Source organism: Eulemur rufifrons, chromosome 7 (assembly GCF_041146395.1).
Source record: "Eulemur rufifrons isolate Redbay chromosome 7, OSU_ERuf_1, whole genome shotgun sequence".
In the NCBI taxonomy this organism is placed as follows: Eukaryota; Metazoa; Chordata; class Mammalia; order Primates; family Lemuridae; genus Eulemur; species Eulemur rufifrons.
Window position 1 is genome coordinate 252,207,398 of NC_090989.1, and position 17,592 is coordinate 252,224,989.

General features: G+C 42.8%; 1 protein-coding gene and 1 pseudogene across 16 annotated transcripts in view; one reads left to right on the forward strand and one right to left on the reverse strand.

The window, feature by feature from the left end:
• UNC13B (unc-13 homolog B) overlaps positions 1-17,592 on the forward strand; it is a 190,240-nt gene that overhangs the window by 143,548 nt on the left and 29,100 nt on the right. For 12 of the 16 annotated variants that reach the window (XM_069476550.1, XM_069476548.1, XM_069476553.1 and 9 more), the window contains 4 exons: positions 11,617-11,663; positions 14,250-14,328; positions 16,522-16,596; positions 17,096-17,315. In XM_069476550.1, coding sequence (XP_069332651.1) covers positions 11,617-11,663; positions 14,250-14,328; positions 16,522-16,596; positions 17,096-17,315 — 421 coding nt within the window. Of the gene's footprint in view, positions 1-9,161; positions 9,185-11,616; positions 11,664-14,249; positions 14,329-15,717; positions 15,724-16,521; positions 16,597-17,095; positions 17,316-17,592 lie in introns of all 16 variants that reach the window. The other 4 variants (XM_069476543.1, XM_069476544.1, XM_069476542.1 and 1 more) reach the window with 3 other exon arrangements.
• On the reverse strand, positions 5,326-5,395 carry LOC138388887 (U6 spliceosomal RNA; annotated as a pseudogene).

A 17,592-nucleotide genomic window follows, 5' to 3' on the forward strand; every position in this document is an offset into this window, starting at 1 on the left:
TATTGTAGAATATCTAATGAAAGATGTATAAGAAATACATGATTGCCCATGGGGAAAGGTATTGGGTGAAAAACTAATGAGATGAGAGGGAGATTTTTCACTCTTTTACTTTTAGAATTTGAATCATATGAATGTAATGTCAAGTCATAAAATTAAATTTAAAAAATGAAAAAATCATGTCATTCTCCTTTTAAATATCCCTAGAGCTACTCCTTATAGCTTATCAAAAAGAATTTAAATTCCTTCACTCGGCATTCAAGGTCACTACAGTTGGGCTCTAGTTTACATTTCCAGGCTTGTCCCACTATATATGCCTTTCAAAAGGAAACTTTGCTGTCATACAAATCTGCCTTGAATTTTCTATTCAGAGTATGTTCACATATACATGCTTTCTCCTATCCTAAAGTGCTGTGTCCATCATTTCAGTCTAACAGAATTTATTAATACTTCAACATACAGCCAAAACATCACTTCTTCCAGGAAGCGTTCTGAGGAAGTAATTCCTCAGCTGTAAGGGATTTTTCTCCCCTCTTAACTTTGCAGCCTGTTTTTCTTCTTTCCAGGCATGGAGGAATTATTTCATCACAGCAGTGATAGAAACAAAAATATCAAAGCAATACTTTCTTATAAACTCCTTAAGCCGTGGAGGCAGCTGTTGTTGGCATGAGCACCTGAGCATACTTCTATGACTCTTCAGTTCCCTTTTGGGCTGACTTCCTGCTAGGCAAGGCAGGAACTTGTGGTGGCTGTGATAAGCAGGTGGCAGTACCAGCAGTGATGATGAGTAGAAGAAGGTTTTCTGAAGCACCAATAAGAAAGCAAGCCACAATTATGGGTCCTAGGCAAGACCCAGTCTTGCTTGAGGGCTTGCAGACAAAGTGAATGGGGGTGCTGGGTAGTGGCAACATCCCTTTGGTGCTGGGTCCATACCTGGCTCCAGCATCATTGCATACAGCAGGAGGGATAGAGCAGGGCAAGCACGCAGGCCACTCTCTCACCACACACTCCTTTTATAGACTTCACTAGAGCAGTGCCCTAACCTGGTAAACTGACTCAGTGTAACAGAGACTGCCACCAACCACCATGAAGCATTTGAGAAATCAGCTTTCTTCACTGCTTTGCTTGGAATCTTTTAGGGCCTAAGCTTACTAGTTGTAGCTTACTGTTAATTTGAGTTTTTCTTTTTTCTTTTTTTTTTTTTTTGTATTTGCCGGGGACCATATTCTCTTGTGCATTGTATAAAATTCAGTTCTTCCTACCATTCCACCAAAATAGCTTTGGTCAAGGCCATCAGATGTCCGCCATATTGCCAAACTAATGGTTCATTTTCAATTCTCCTCTTAGTCAATCAGCAACTTCACACAACTGATGATCACTTCCTTTTTTAAATTATAACAGCCTACTGTTATGTCACATGCCTTAAAATCTCTTAAAAAGTGTACGATCAAGTGGTTTTTAGTATATTCAGAGTTAGGCAATCATCACCACTATCTAATTTCAGAGCATTTCCATTACCCCATAAGAAACCCCTTACCCATTAGAAGTCATTCTTCAGTCCCCTTTGCTTCCAGCCTCTGGCAACCACTTATATATTTTGTTTCTGTGGATTTGCCAATTATGGACATTTCATATAAATGGATACATACAATATATGGCCTTCATGTCTGGCTTCTTAGCATGTTTTGGAGGTTCACTGATGAATGTATCAGTACTTCATTTCTTTTCATGGCTGAACAGCGTTCATTGGATGGACATTTTGTTTATCCATCAGTTGATGGACATTTGGAGGATTGTTACCACTTTTTGTCTATTGAGAATAATGCTGCTATGAGCATTTGTGTACAAGTTTTTGTGTGTATATGTTTTTAATTCTCTTGGGTATTTACCTAGAAGTAGAATTGCTGGGTCATATAGTAGCTCTGTTTAACATTTTGAGGAACTGCCAGACTGTCTTCCAAAGTCATTGTGCTATTTTGCATTCCCACCAGCAATATATGAGGGTTCTAGTTTCTCCACATCCTAGACATCACTTGTTATTATCTGTCTTTATCATAGCCATCCTAATGGGTGTGAAGTAGTATCTCATTGTGGTTTTGGTATGTGTTTCTCTAGTGACTAATAATGTTGAGCATCATTTCATGTGCTTATTGGCCATTTTTATATCTTCTTTGGAGTAATGTCTATTTAAATTCTTTGCCCATTTTTAAATTGAGTTGTCTTTTTGTTGAGTTGTAAGAGTTCTTTATGTATTCTGGATATAAGTCCCTTATGAGGTATATTATTTGTAACTATTTTCTCCTATTCTGTGGGCTATCTTTTCACTTTCTTAATGGTGTCCTTTGAAACATAAAAGCTTTTTAGTTTATTTTTAAAAAATGTTACTGTGGTAAAAACAGACATAATATAAAATATCATTTTAACAATTTTTAAATGTATAGTTCTGTAACATTAAGTATGTTCACATTGTTGTGCATCCATCACCACCATCCATGGCTAGAACTTTTTCATCTTCTCCAGTTGAAACTCTTGTACACATTAAACCCTAAACGTCTATTCTCCCCTCGCCCTAGTCCCTGGCAACCACCATTCTACTTTATGTCTCTGTAAATTTGAGTGCTCTAAGTACCTCATATAAGTGGAATCACACAATATTTGTCCTTTTGTCAGTGGCTTGTTCCACTTAGTATAATGTCTTCAAGGTTCATCCATGTTGTACATGGATGAACTTCACTCCTTTTTAAGGCTGAGTAGCATTCCATTGTACATATGTATCACATTTTGTTTATCCATCCACTGATGGACATTTGGGTTGCTTCCACCATTTAGCTATTGTGAATAATGCTGTTGTGAACATGGGTTTACAAATATCTGTTCAAGTCCCCAAAGTGGAATTGCTGGATCATATGGTAATTCTAATTTTTTGAGGAATTGCCAGATTGTTTTCGACAGTGGCTGTATCATTTTGCATTCCCAGCCAGGATGCACAAGGGTTCCAATTTCTTCACATCCTCTCCAACACTTATTTTCTGTTTTTTTTTTTTAAATAATAGTCATTGTAATGGGTATAAAGTAGAGCATAGAAATTTGAAATTTGATAAAGTTCAATTTATCCATTTTTTTCTTGTGTTGATTGTGCTTTTGGTGTCATGACTAAGAAACCATGTCTAATTCAAGGTCAAAAAGATCTATTCCTCTGTTTTTTCTAAGAGTTGTATAGTTTTAGCTCTTGTATTTAGCTTTACGATCCATTTTGTGTTAATTTTGGTATATGGTATGGGGGAGCAGTCCAACCTCCTTCTTGTGCATATGGATATCTAGTTTTCCCAGCATGATTTGTTGAAAAGACTGTTCTTTTCTCACTGAATGGTCTTAGCACTCTTGTCAAAAATCAACTGACCATAAATGTAAGGATTTATTTCTGGACTCTCAGTTCTATTCTACTGATCATCTATCCTTATGCCTTTCTTTTTCTCTTTTTTTCTTTTTTTTTAAGACAGAGTCTCACTATGTTGCTCAGGCTAGAGTGAGTGCCATGGCGTCAGTCTAGCTCACAGCAACCTCAAACTCCTGGGCTCAAGGGATCCTCCTGCTTCAGCCTCCCAAGTAGCTGGGACTACAGGCGTGTGCCACCATGCCCAGCTCATTTTTTGTTTCTCTTTTTTTAGTAGAGATGGGATCTCACTCTTGCTGAGGCTGGTCTCGAACTCCTGACCTCAAGTGATCCTCCCACCTCGGCCTCCCAGAGTGCTAGGATTACAGATGTGAGCCACTGCGGCCAACCAATTCCTTCTTTTTTAAATACTTTCTTCACTTGGCTTCCAGAAATCTCTGTCTTGGTTTTCTCCCAACATTATTGGCCATTCTTTCTCAGTCGTCCTTGCTGCTCATCTCCCCAACCTTGTAGCATCCCAGGATTCACTCTTGACCACTTTCTAGTCATATTTCTGAGGTGATAATCTTTCAATCTCATCAGTTTCAAAGGCATTCCCAGATTTATATCTCCAGCCTAGGTATCTTCCATGAATACCAGCCTCCACATCTATTTAACATCCCCATTTGGATATAAATAGGCACCTCAGGTTTGATAGATCCAAAACCAAACTCCTAAGCCTTCTGTTCAAGCCCCTGCCAAATGGCTTATCCTAGTCTTTCTTACCAGTCAATGGTATATCCATTCTTGCAGCTACTCAGGCCCAAATCCATAGATTTATTCTTGACTTTCCGTTTTCCCTCACAACCCACATCCAATCCATTAGTAAATTCTGCCTCCTCCAATTTTAAAAAATACCCTGAATCACTGCTACCTCCATCTCCACCACTGTCATCCTTGTCTAAGCCACCATTTTCCCCCATCTGAATTATTGCAGTAGTCTAACTGGTCTCCCTGCTTCTACCCTCGTCCCTCTACAGTCTCTTCTTGCAGCAGTCAGAGTCGTATCACTTCCGTGCTCAGTGACTTTCTATCTCTTGCAGAATGAAAACCAAAGTACTGATAAACGTCGATAGCGTCCTATTTGAACTGGCACTTTATTGGGAACTAGCCGTTTCTCCACAGAAATTATGCTCTCACCTCAGGCTCTGCACTAACTGTATATTCTGCCTGAAATACTTTTCTCCTAGAACTTTAAATGGCTTCTTTACTCATTTCCTTCGGGTCTCTGCTTAGATGTTACCTTATCAATAAGACCTCCCTGACAAATTTTTGTAATTTTTTAAATTTCAATATATTTTGGAGATACAAGTGTTTTTTGTTACACGATGAACTGTATAATGCTAAAGTCAGGACTTTCAGTGTACCTGTCACCAGAATAGGGGACATTGTACCGAATAGGTAGATTTTTATCCCTCACCTCCCTCCTACTCTACCCCCTTCTTAGTTTTTAATGTCCATCATGCCACTTTATGACCATATATATCTCTTGTTTAGCTCTCATTTGCAAGTGAGAACATATGGTATTTGTTTTTCCATTCCTGAGATACTTAGGATAATGCTCTCTGGTTCCATCGAGTTGCTGCAGCATGTGTGTGAATGTTTATTGCTGCACAGTTCACATTTGCAAAGATATGGAATCAATATAAGTGCCCATCAACTGATAAGTGGATATGAAAATGTGGTAGATATACACACACACCATGGAGTACTACTCAGCCATAAAAAGGAATGAAATAATGTCTTTCATAATTTTTTTTAATTTTGACATATTACAGGGGTACAAATGTTCTTGGTTACATGTATCAATTTTGTTATGCTTGAGTCAGGGTTATAATTGTGCCCATCATCCAGATAGTGTTCATTGTACCTGTTAGGTAGGTTTTTGAAAAATATTGTGTAGGGGCCATGCTAATCTTCTCTGTATCATTCCAATATTAGTATATGTGCTGCCAAAGTGGGCACTTTCATAAATTTTTAATAGCAAGTCCACCAAGATCATCAGGGGTCATTATCTTTTTTCCTTACTTGAATTTTTGAGCAGAGCCCCTATCACATGTGACATAGTTTGTTTATTTATTTATTTTTTTGGAGAGGAGACCCTGGAACCAGAATGCCTGTTTGGAATTTTAGCTTTGCCAAAATTTTCTGTGACTTTAACCAAGTCTCTTAACCTCTCTGATCTTTAGTTTAATCAACAAAAAAACTAGAGATCATAATAGTATTTGCCCAATGGAGCTGTGAGCAATAAATGAGCTTACTCAGATAAAATGCCAGATATAAAATAAGTGTTTAGTTAGTGTAGCTACTATCATCATTGTTTATTGTCTGCTCCTCCTCTTAGAATGAAAGCTTCTTAGGATCAGGGGAGTTTGTTTCATTCACTGCTATACCACCAGCACTGAGAATAGTGCCCAGTGTGCAGTAGGTTCTTAGTAAGTATTTGGTTGAAGAAGTGAATCCTTGCAATAACCCTGGGAGATAGCTATTTTTATCTACTTTTTAAAAGTAAGGAAAAATAGGCTCAAGTAAATTGAGCACCTCAAGTTCTTTGACTCTCAAGTACAGTGGAGTTAAGATTGTTTTATTGGGCATATTGGGGGAAGTGGTAGTGAGAAGGTATGTCACTTCCACATAAAATGAACTGTCTGGAAAAGTGAGATCATTCTTAGGGCTTAGGGATTTTCCTGCAAAGCAGTTGTTCTATAGACAATTGTAACTTAACTGCAAACTAAATCTGAGTGGAAAAATCCCAAGGCATTTTAAGAAGTTAGAAAGCACAAAAAGTTTGATTCTTAAAAAGAAAAGATATTTTTTAAAAATGTTTATCCAATGGATGGGACAGACTGAATAGCTAGTATAGCATTTCCTCAGGGTCTGGAAAATGGTATAGGCTACGGGATAAGAGACCTTTCTCTTCTCTGGGACTGGGCAAGAGTCATTTACTTAGAAAAGCTGCTGTTTTCTAAGTTCAGAAAGTTGCAGGCTCCTTTTACTACATGCAAATGCTAGGAGATGTGTAGCTCGGGCTACAAAGGTGAAATAATATGTAATCCTTCACTCAAGAAGTTCACAGAATCCTTGCTCAAAGAAGTTTTCAAGAAGTCCATAGTTCTCAAGAAGTAGTATAAAGGGAGGTGTTTATACAGACAACTCAGTGAAACATAGTATTGACAGCATACTGTCATGGGACTATGCACATGGAAGGATGGGTGTCATGGCACATAGTGGAGAGGCACCTAATTCTGCCTTTGCAGGGAAGGCAGATAAAGAAATTTCACAGAGGCATTAATATTTGAGCTAAGTCTTAAAGACTAAGTCTGAGCCCACCTAGTAGATGTGAGAGGTATGGGAGGGAGGTATGCGGTCTCAGATGTGATGGACAGTGCTCAGTGAGACCTGAATACAGGCCACGTGAGAAGAAGTGGAAGGGAATGTAAACTAGAATGCTAGGGGAAGTACAAATGTTGAAGCACCTTACCTGCTACAATTAGGAATAGGGAGCCATTGATGTAATTAAGCAAAGAAAAAGTGTGATCAGAATTTTGAAATAGAAAATGTAGAGTATGAATTGGAGAGGAGCAAGTCTAGTGGCAGAGAGGTCAGTTTGGAATCTCTTGCTATAGTCCAGATAAGAAATGATGAGAGTGGCAGTTTGAAATGGAGAGGCAGGAATGGATGCCAAAGGTATCTGGGAGGTAGAAGATACGGGGCTGGGTGACTGACTGGATAGGGACGGGATTGAGAGAGGGAGGGATCCAGTGGTGTCTGGCTGAGGATCTCAGATCTCAAAAATAAAGAGGAGGAGGAGTTTAGAGGTAGAAGATATAAGGTTTGTGTTCAGACGTGTTGAATTTGAACTAAGTCTGGGATAGCTATATGATATGCAATAGGCAGTTGTTAATGTGTTGGAATAACATAGGCATCTGAATGTTAGGAATAACTACTTTGAGAAGTAGAAGAGGGAGCTGACTAGTAAAGTGGGAGAGACTTGTCAGGTGACACTGACGGCTCCATTGAGATGAAAAAATCTGCATCTATTTTCTGTGGTTCTCATCTGTACAGTGATGGGATTTATCAAGGCATGATATATTAAATATCAATGAGAAGGATGAACATAGGTGCACTGGGGGGGCCACTGATTTGCTTGAGTGGGCATCAGGGAAGGCTTCCCGGAGCTTTGCTTTGGGGAAGGAATTGGATTTTTCTCTATGGAAAGGAGTGAGGTGCTGTTTCAGGCTGACAGAACAGAATAAGCAAATAAATATGTGCAGCTTTGAATATGTGACCTCTTTGGGAAACAAAAGATAATTATATTGTAGGAAGTGTATATGGGGTCTGGAAAGGGGGTGGGGGAGGAGAATTGGTGGACTGCATTCAGATCATGGAGTGCCTGGATGGCCTTGTCAATGGATTGGGTTTTATTCTTTACACATGGGGAAATTTGGAGGGAACAGAAGGCTACAATCAAAATAACTTTGACATGGTGTATAAAATGTATTTAAGATAGTGGAGGAGGTAGGAAACATTTCCAATTTGAGTCATAGGGTCAGTTAAAGTGTTCCTTGCCTAATTTTCTTATTCAAAGGGAGCAGAGTGTTCTGGGGGAGGTGGGATGTAGATGTAGAAGAGAGATGTCCCCATTCCAGGAAGTGTCTTTCTCATCTCACCCACCTTCCTGGATCTGCACTGTTTTGGAGGATTCCTAGTCCTGAATTCATTCTTCTGTCAGGACAAGTGACCCATTAAATCTTCAGAAATAGCTTGAAAAATTAGGAACTTGTGAATTGGATTCTTGGATTCTCCCTTCTACTTGTGGTATCAGTGGATCTTTAAAAGGGAGGGAAAAGAAAGTGGAAGGGAGCTGATGGACTTAGGTAGATGGACTTTCCTTAGAGCAGGAAGCCTGTGGCCCTGTCCATAGGTGGCCTAGAAGGCAGTGTAGTTTGTGACAGATAGGAAAGGACTAATCTCTGGGCCTGTTCTTACCCTGTTGTGGCTTGCGTGGGTCCTTCTGGAAGTGTCAGTTTCCTTTGGAGTATCATTCTGGGTTTGGTAAATATCAGGCTTGGGATTGCAGTTGTGGTTTTATTATGCAGATCACTGTGACTTCTGTTAGAGCAGCAGCCATTTGATTCCCCTGTACCTGTAGCCGTTCAGCATCCTGGTCCTGGCCTCAACTCCAGGCCTTACCCTGGCCTAACTTAATTTAGGGTCTGGGACAAGAGGCCAGGGCTCGCTGAGCCAAATGCAAGGCCAAGCCTGCATTGTAAATTGGAAAGGGCTCAGCCACCAGGCCTTTGGGGTTTGAGGACTTATATAGATCCAGAGTAAGCTCATGTGGCTTCTGAGGAAGATACTCTTGTGTTCAGCCCTCTTGGATAACCTGTTGGAGTGGTTCTTGGTAACAAAGCTGGTCTTACTGGACCACCTTTTCCAGAGTGGCCTGACTCTGGATGCAGGCCACTTTGGAAAGGGGAAAAGGACAACTAGAATCCCCAGGTAGACTTTGGGGTGTTCCAAACTGAAAAGCAGGGGCCAAGAAATACAGGCAGTAATGATTCTGGGAGTCAGTCAGCTGGGCCCTGTGAACTTCCCAGTTGCCCAGAGGACCTCTCCCTCTCCTCTGTGTCCATTGGGGTTTAGCTGATATTTTCTTTGGGTTCCCTGCTATAGGACCGAATCTACTAACCTTTCTGCCCTTTTTTTTCTGCTCTTTCTCTCCTTGCAGAAGGAAAGCGAGAAGCCCTTCAGGTTGTGCCTCTGGCCTTTTGGGCCCTTTTAATTGTTTATCCTCCACCTCCCCCTGCCCCAGCACTGTGTGTGTGTGCACGTGTACATGTGTGCACATGATCTGTGCCTCTGAGTGCTGGCTCACGCAGATAGTCTATTTTTCTGGAAAGCAGTTTGTGTGCATGCTCCATGCTTGTGTGTGCTCCCACAGACATCCCTGGAGCACAGTGTGAGAATGTATGTGTGCCAGCATGGGTGCACATTCATTGCAGCATGTGTGTGCTTACACTTGTACTCAGTTTGACTCCTCCAGACACTGATTGCCCTCCTTTTCTACTCTGCTCAGTGTGTGTCCATTTTCTACTGTTGCTGCAAATTCTGGCATATGCTATAAACCCTGGCTGAGCCCAGCATGCATGCATACTTTGTATTTGAGAGTAGGAGTTGCTGCAGGCATTTTGTGCCTCTTACCTGAGGCCCTAAGTGCGAATGTGCTTTGTGCTGTGAGCAGGCTTCCTGACCTTTCTGTGAGCACAAGCTTCTATAGACCTGTTGTGTGGTCCCTCTAAGCCCTGTGAATGCATAGTATACTAATTCTCTGTGCCTGTAAGCTCTGGCTCTTGAAGACCGTGAGGATTTGCTTTGCCTGTGATTTGGGCCCTAGAGAACATCATGAATCCTCCCCAGATGAGTTTGTCCACATATTCTGAAGCCATAAGCACAAGATCCACGCTCACCTTGTGTTTCCTGCAGGCATAAGTTGTATCTATAAATATACCTTCTGTAGGTACTTTGTCTAGACCTCCTCCCACTCTCGTGCCCTCCTTCAGTGCAGTGTGTGTACATGTTCTATGCTGTGTGTGCAGGCTTCTGCAGACGTGTCGTCCCATCTGAGCACAGGAAATATGCATGATCTGAGCCTGGCTCTCAAAAAACTTTTCGTGACTGTTTCCTTAAGCCCAGTGGTTTCTGGCAAATACCTAATTCTGAGTAATAAGTAAGAATCTGCTCAATATAGTGGCCGTTTCCAAAAGGGGGATAAGTTGGTAGGATCTGGGGATTTAGGGATGGGTTCCCCTAACGCTTACCTGGCCCACGATCTTAGGAGACTTGCAGTTTTTCTGTTATTTCCCACCTACTGTTTTTCTTGTACTGTTCCCATTGTCCTTTGCCTCAGCTCCTCTGGCTGACTTTTGGGCCTGGCCCTCCCATTACCAATATTATCCTCCCCATGGAACAAGGATAGGAGACAGATGACATAGAATGGGGGCTGTGGGCAGCAGGCCGATAGGCTTGTTTAAAATATGGACAACCTGAGAAGGGTCTTCAATCCAAAGTTCATCTGTACCTACTGCAGATTGAGAGTTATTCTTGCTCATTTTTCTATCACTTGTTAGCCCTGTCCTATCTCTCCCTATTCTACTTTGTCTAGCCTCATTCTATCCATAACTTCTCCCACCTTTATAGCCCTCCCAAAACATCATTCCCTATTCAAAGCAGCTTTCTTCTGCCTCCCTTCTGGAGCTCATTTGCTCCAGGATAGTTAGGAGGCAGGGAAGTTGTTGGGGATGGAGGGGAACAAGGAGGGACAGGAAGCCCCAGACCTGTTAGCACTAGGTTTCTTGTGCCTGAAAAGTATGTACCATTGGGTTCTCTGGAGATCCCTGGCAGCTTTGGAACTCTTTCTTCTCTGCACGCTGCTTAAAGAATTTGCTTTTTTTATTGTTTGTTTGGTTTGTTTTGGTTTTTGTTTAAAAAGTATTTTTTGAACTGTTCCTTCCCTAAATTATTTGGTATCTAAATTTTTAACTTCTCATTCTAGGGCCTATAAAATTCACCAGAATGATAATCCAAGTATCTAATCTGCCCTGGATTCTCTTCTTATGTATAGCTTACTAAATGTAGAGAGTGGATTCAGTATCAGTGTACTCATACATGTATACCCAGTGTCAGTGCGTCAGGGGTTCAAGGCACCTAAGTTAAATCAAACCACAAGATGAGATGGGAATCCCGACAGACCAGGTCTGACTCTGGGGCAGCCAAGGAAGTTTAGGAATATAGCTGGAAAAAGACTGGACCCTATATGAAGTTGTCCTTTTGCTTTAGTGAGGTCCGGAAGCCTAAATAGGTCCTTCTCCTGGGCTTAGTTCACTGCTACCTGTACCAATGGCTCATAGAAGGGAAATAGAAGTTCTTCTATCTATCCCAGTGGACTTTAGCCCTGGGACCTCAGTGAGCTTGGCCTTATATCCTTTCTATTCACTGGGGAGACAAGTACTGTTCATTTGAGCAGCCTGCTCGTTGCCCTGGCTGACCAGGGCATTGGCTTAGACATCAGGCTGGCTATGTCACCTGTACTGTTCTGGGCTTCCTACTCTACTGCTCACTGCCCAACCTACAGGCAGTCTCCCATCTTTCCCAGGATCTAACTTTTTTTCTGTCTCTTTTTAAAGATTCCACATGATGGTGACCCCTCTCTGCCTCAATGGCTCCCAGAAGGGTAAGTAATTCCCTGCAAAGTTTCTGTGGATTTTATGTATTCTCTCTCCCCGTACTTTTAGCTCTTCCCCTGGGAAGCAGAGGAGATAGCTTCATAAGCTCGATCTTGGGGAAGTAAGAGGTTCCACTGTAGGTTGGGTGGTTCTCCGGGGCAGAGGAACAAACTGTGCCGACTGATTCCTCAGAGATTGAACAGGGAGCTTTGCAGAGTAGTTCTCCTGAGGCAGGGGAGGGAGCTTTGGGGCTCCCCCATCCTTACCTCTGTAATTTCTGATTCATTGCATCATAGTGGTGATATATTCTTCACATAGAGGAATGAGGAAACTTGAAAAATATCTACATTTGGAAACATTTTCTTTTCATTCCATTGTTGATGGTGTAACTGATTACATTACTCCCTGGGCTCAGTCCTGCTTTAGCTGTTGTGAGTCACCTACTTATTCCATTCCACTCTAGTTAAGACATAGTAGCATCCCTTCTGAGCTCTGTCTTCCCTCTGTGCTGCTTGTATGTGAGTTTTAGACTCATGCGATTGCGCCAGAGAGTCATTTTAAGCTGCTCAACTGCTGCCTGTAGCTGACTGTTCTTAAGAGAAAACAGAGTTTCAGTGCCTCCTGACACCCTCCTCCCCCACATATTGCCAGTTAGGACCTTGGGACCTTCCTTCTCTCTTTCCCTACAAAGGCTTCTGGTATCAGCATTCTCAGTAGCTGCCTCCTCTCACTCTGGCCAGGGAAGAAGAAGAATCAGATAGATTATCAACTACATTTTTTACATTTTGCGTTTCCTTGTGGTTTGTCTTCTTTTAATCAAGAGCCAATCATGTGAATGAGTTACCCCTATTTTTATCAAGAGATCATTTATGTTGCAAAAAACTTCTTGGGTTAAGTGGTACATATTGTAGTTTTTAGAATTAGCTACAAACTTTTAGCACAGTTGCTTCTTCAGTGAGCTGCAGTTTTTTTCTTCTAATGATTGTAAAATACATACATGCCAATGGAACATATCCAGACTATTTTTAAATGGGGCCGTGCAGAGGTTTTCTAAAGAATTCCCTGTTGTCTTCCTTCCTTTCTTTCAGCTTGGTCCTTGGAAGCTGTCATAAATAAAGAACTTCCCTAGGCCCGGTAATCTCATTAAAAACAAAGCCCACTGCCTATGCTCAGGGAGCTAGTTTATTAGAAATCAGCCTGTTACAGAGGCAGAGACTGGAATGATGCAGCTGGGAGCTAAGGAATGTCAAGGGTTGCCAGCAACTGCCAGAAGCTAGGAGAGAGGCAAGGGAGGCTTCTCCTAGAGCCTTCAGAGACAACATGACCCTGCTGACATCGTGGTTTGAGACTTTTAGCCTTCAGAACTGTGAGAAAATAAATTCCTCTTTAAAAAAAAAAAAAAAAAAGAAAAAAGAAATCAGCATATTGAGTGGCCTGTTCCAACTCCTGTCATTGACCCAATTTGTGGCTTCATTCTTTGCCTGTATAGCTGAAAGTACCTGCTACTTCATTTGGGACATTTCTCTCTTTAGATCAGCTGTGGTATACAACTCAGCTACCCCACCTTCCCCACCTCATTGCTCTTATTAAAATCAAGTACATGAGTTGTTTTCATTAAGGCCAGAGAGATTTTATAGCCTATCCACCTCATTTTATAGAAGTAGCACCAAGGCCCAAAGAGAGGAAAGAATTTTGGCAGAGGACATATGGTGACTTAGTAGAAGAATTGGAGCTAAAATCCAGATTATCTCAACATAAGACGTATGTTCTTTTGGGGACATCCTTTGTTTTTATTTCATTTTATTATGGAAGTACAGGCAAAGAATACCAAAATTAATAAGTATAGAAAATGTATAAAAGTTTTAGAAAGCTCCAGTTGTTCTAGCTTTATTTTTTTCCTGGTCTCTGTTGATTTGTCCATAGGGCTAGGCTGGACTCTCAGAGTCCCTTTGCTGTTTCCTTCCTAAATGGTGTAGGTTTTTTCCTTCCCCTAAATGGTCTTTTGGAAGTCTCTTATTCCACCTCTCCTGCCTGCATTTGATTATGAGGGCTCCTCTCTCCCTGGAGACACTTTTTCTTCAGGAGGCTTGGGTAGACAGAACTGGCGACTTTTATTCTTGAATAGAGAAGGTCTCCCTTTATATGCCTCACCGAGGCTGTAGGCGCTTCCTGTAGAGCCACTCCTGTGGGCTCTGTGCTGGCACAGGTCAGTCAGCACTTACCTGGGGAGCAGTGTCTCTGGCCTGAGTGTGGGAAGGAGCCCTCTTAACTCCCAATTCCCATCTTGCCTTATGGAGTACAAGCACCTTCAAATAAACAGAGGTGCCCTGGACTGTCCCTGTGGGATAAAAGAGCTCTCAGCCCTTGGCTAAAACCATAGCAGACACTGAAGGGTACTCTGAGCAGATTCCATTGTGTACCATCCCATGGCTTTATTTCCCTCACTTCTGTCTTCCTTGCCCCTCTCAAAGGCACATAGTGGAGGTCAGTTCATCTTCCTGTGGGGAGAGGGAAAGCAAGGAGAATGGAACACTGGACCTGCCAGTAATTCAAGGCAGGACTGAAGTTCCTGACGTATTTCCTTTTCTCCTTAGGCCAGCCGGAGGGCTCTATGGCATTGACAGCATGCCAGATCTACGCAGAAAGAAGCCGCTGCCACTTGTCAGTGATCTGGTGAGTGACGACTCCAGTACAGGCCTAGGCAGTAGCCTTGGGGTATCCCCCACTGGGCCTTGGCAAGCTGTCAGGTTTGGAAGGGGTCCATTTAGTGACTCATACTGGTCTGATGATCAATCATTTAAAGCCTTACTGAGACTTAGTGATGGCTTCAGTGGGACTTTGTCTTCTCTCACTCCCTGGTTAGAGCCCTGACGTTCTTCATTAGCTCAAGCACCTACCTAGAACATTTGTGACCTGGGCCCTCAAAGCTGGGCTGTGTCTTCCTCTAGGTTTCTAGCTCCGGTAGATATCTCTACAGCCTCCTCTTACGATCTAGAATGGAAACTGCCCCTACTCTTTGACCTAGGTCACTGAGCTTAGTGTGGGATAAACATGACTGGCATTTGACCCCTTCTTAGAGGTCAAGTGAAAGTCTCCTCCCAAGACATAGGCTTTGTAGACTATCTCTGTAACCTAGTGTCTGGCATTGAGAGGCAGTGATAAAAATTTGGGGAATTGAATTGGAACCGGTTTAGGAATTAAAGCTGGTTTCAGGACCTCCAGGATGACCAGAAGCTCCCATTCTGGGTCATACGTTCTGAGGCAGGATCAGGTCAAGGAATTTTCTGTAGCCTTGTGGGCAGTGGGGGTAGAGTGGGTCCAGGCTCTCTTGGAGTCCCAGAGCTCTAAAGCGAGGTGTAATGTGTAAGGGTTTAATAAGACTTGAACCATTTTTCTTATTACCATTTTCTGCTCCTACTTTCTTCTTTTTTCCTCCCTGTCTAGTGTTTTTCCTGTCCACTCCTTTCCTCTCTTCTCCATTCTCTGTTCTCTTTTTCCTCCACTAGTTCTCCCTCAGTTGGATGAATGGAAGTATCATTTGCCATTTTCTGTTCATCGTTTCTTTCCTGCCTTTATTTCCAACCATTTGTGCATCTTCTCCTTTCTCTTTTTCCTCCTTTCCAGTGTACCTCTTCTTCCACCAGCTCTTCATCTAGCTGGTTGAAGATAAAGTCTAATGTCATGTCTTTAATATCTTCTTTCCTTCCTTTATTGTCTCCAATCTCCTCTTTCTTCTCTTTCTACCTTTTTCTTATCCTCTTTTCCTTCTTGGCAACCAGCAAGTATCTAGTTCATTTCTTGCTTTCTCTCCTCTGTCTGTTGCTCTTGCCTATCTTTTACTTTACAGCATAATGTCCCTTACAGTAGAAGCTCTAGACCCTGAGCCCTGGCCCACTGTCTGGGTTGAAAACAGTTTTTGGTGGTGGGTAGAGGCAGAGGGAGTTGGGATATGTTCCCTACTTGGGACTATAGATAAGAACCTCTCAGTTGCCTCTGAAAGTTTACATGCCCTTGGGGGGCTTTAACATCATGTTGTTCCTTTCTCTGCTCTCCTCTGCACAGGCTATGGTGAGTGTCTCCAGAGCCCTTTGTCATCCTCTCTAAAAGTCCGTTTCCCAAATCAGTTGGGCCCTTCCTGGCTGTTCCTCCTGCTTAAGCTGATATTATGACTTCTGTCTGCCCAATGTCCTCTGCCATAGGGAAACCAGGTGCTTCTCCAGAGGCTGCCAGTAAAGCCTGGGCTTAGCAGTTATGCAGGGCCCCTCCACACAAGAGCCTGGCTAGCAGGGCAGCCCCAGCTTTCACACTTAACTCCCTGCCCTGCTTGATTGGACTGTGGCTACATGGCCCCTTTTATTTGCTAAGTGCCCTGTTTGTTTTGGCTACTGGCCTCTATAGCCATCCAGGGATTAAGTGGATATGGGGTGGGGAGGTACAAGGGGATAAAGGTTAGCATGGAATCATTGTTTTCAATAATGATTTTTGAATGTGACTCTGACAGTTGTGTGTCTCTTACTCTTAATGATCTGTATCCTACTATAATTCATTTTCCTTTGCCTTCCTATAAATAAGGAGTTCTCTGGAGTAGGACACCTAAGAATAGTAAGAGAATGAGAAACTCTTTGGATAATAGCTATCCTGAAGGAAGTACTGTTCTAACATTGCTAGAACAGTCTCCTGAGGGTGTTGGGTTTTTCATCTTAACTTGGGACACTGTTGCCCAGGGGAGTCCATGTGAGTGATCGTAAAAATAGAAAAGTACTATAGTAAGCTATAGTCAAATGGCTTTGGTCACTGAAGCCCCCTCCCCAGGACTTTGCCAGCCCTTGGTGGTAGCCAGGGCTAACCACAGGTCTTCTCTCACAGTCACTGGTCCAGTCCCGGAAGGCAGGGATTACTTCTGCAATGGCTACACGTACCTCTCTCAAGGATGAAGAGCTGGTAAGTGACCCCTGGGCTTTCAGGAGTCCTCTGGCCTCAGGACTGGTGATCATGTCTGTCGTCATACTAACTGGAAATTTAAGAGTGCTGGGCCCACATCGTTGATGAAACAGGTAATATCAGATCTCAGTTTTCCATAGTTCACAATAGTCCAGATCAGAGGGTTAGCCCATCTCATGTTGAAGTGTGTAACCACTGAACTCAGGGTTTTATGGCAGGCCTATTACGCTCTGTTTCCCTAAAAAGCATGAATGCTGGAACAAGGCTCAGACCCAGCATCAGGTCCAACCTGTGTTGGACTACCAGGAGCTCAGTATACTGGGGGCTTCTTTCTGCTTGGCTTGGATATGGGCTGGACCAGTGGACCAATGGAGAAGTGTCTTCTCCATTGTCAGAAGAGAAAACAGAGTCCTAATTGTCCCCCAGAGTCTCAATTCTGGCATCTCACAGCAGAATCCTAAAGTTGCTGGTGGCTGATAGGAAGGTACGTGTCTTTCAGAAATCCCATGTGTATAAGAAAACCCTGCAGGCCTTAATCTACCCCATCTCGTGCACCACACCCCACAACTTTGAGGTCTGGACGGCCACTACCCCAACCTACTGCTATGAGTGTGAAGGCCTGCTCTGGGGCATCGCCCGGCAGGGCATGCGCTGCAGCGAGTGTGGAGTCAAGTGCCACGAGAAGTGCCAGGACCTGCTCAATGCCGACTGCCTACAGCGTGAGTGTCCTGTGGGATGAGGGGTGGGGAGCAGGGGAAGCAGGGCAGGGTCTCTCCTAAATAGCCTGCAGCAAAGAGCTGGGATGGTTGAACCGTCATTCCTATACTCCACTTGATTCTGAAGCCCTTCTTTTCAGAGCAGGTCCCAAATCAAGGGGCATTGCCTTTCCAAATACAAGCCTTATACTGCCCTCTTAAGCACCTTTTAGGAAAAATTCTTTGAGCTTTCTATGGCCTTCTGGTGGAGCTACAGTCTCTTCCAGGATTCAGTTGATCC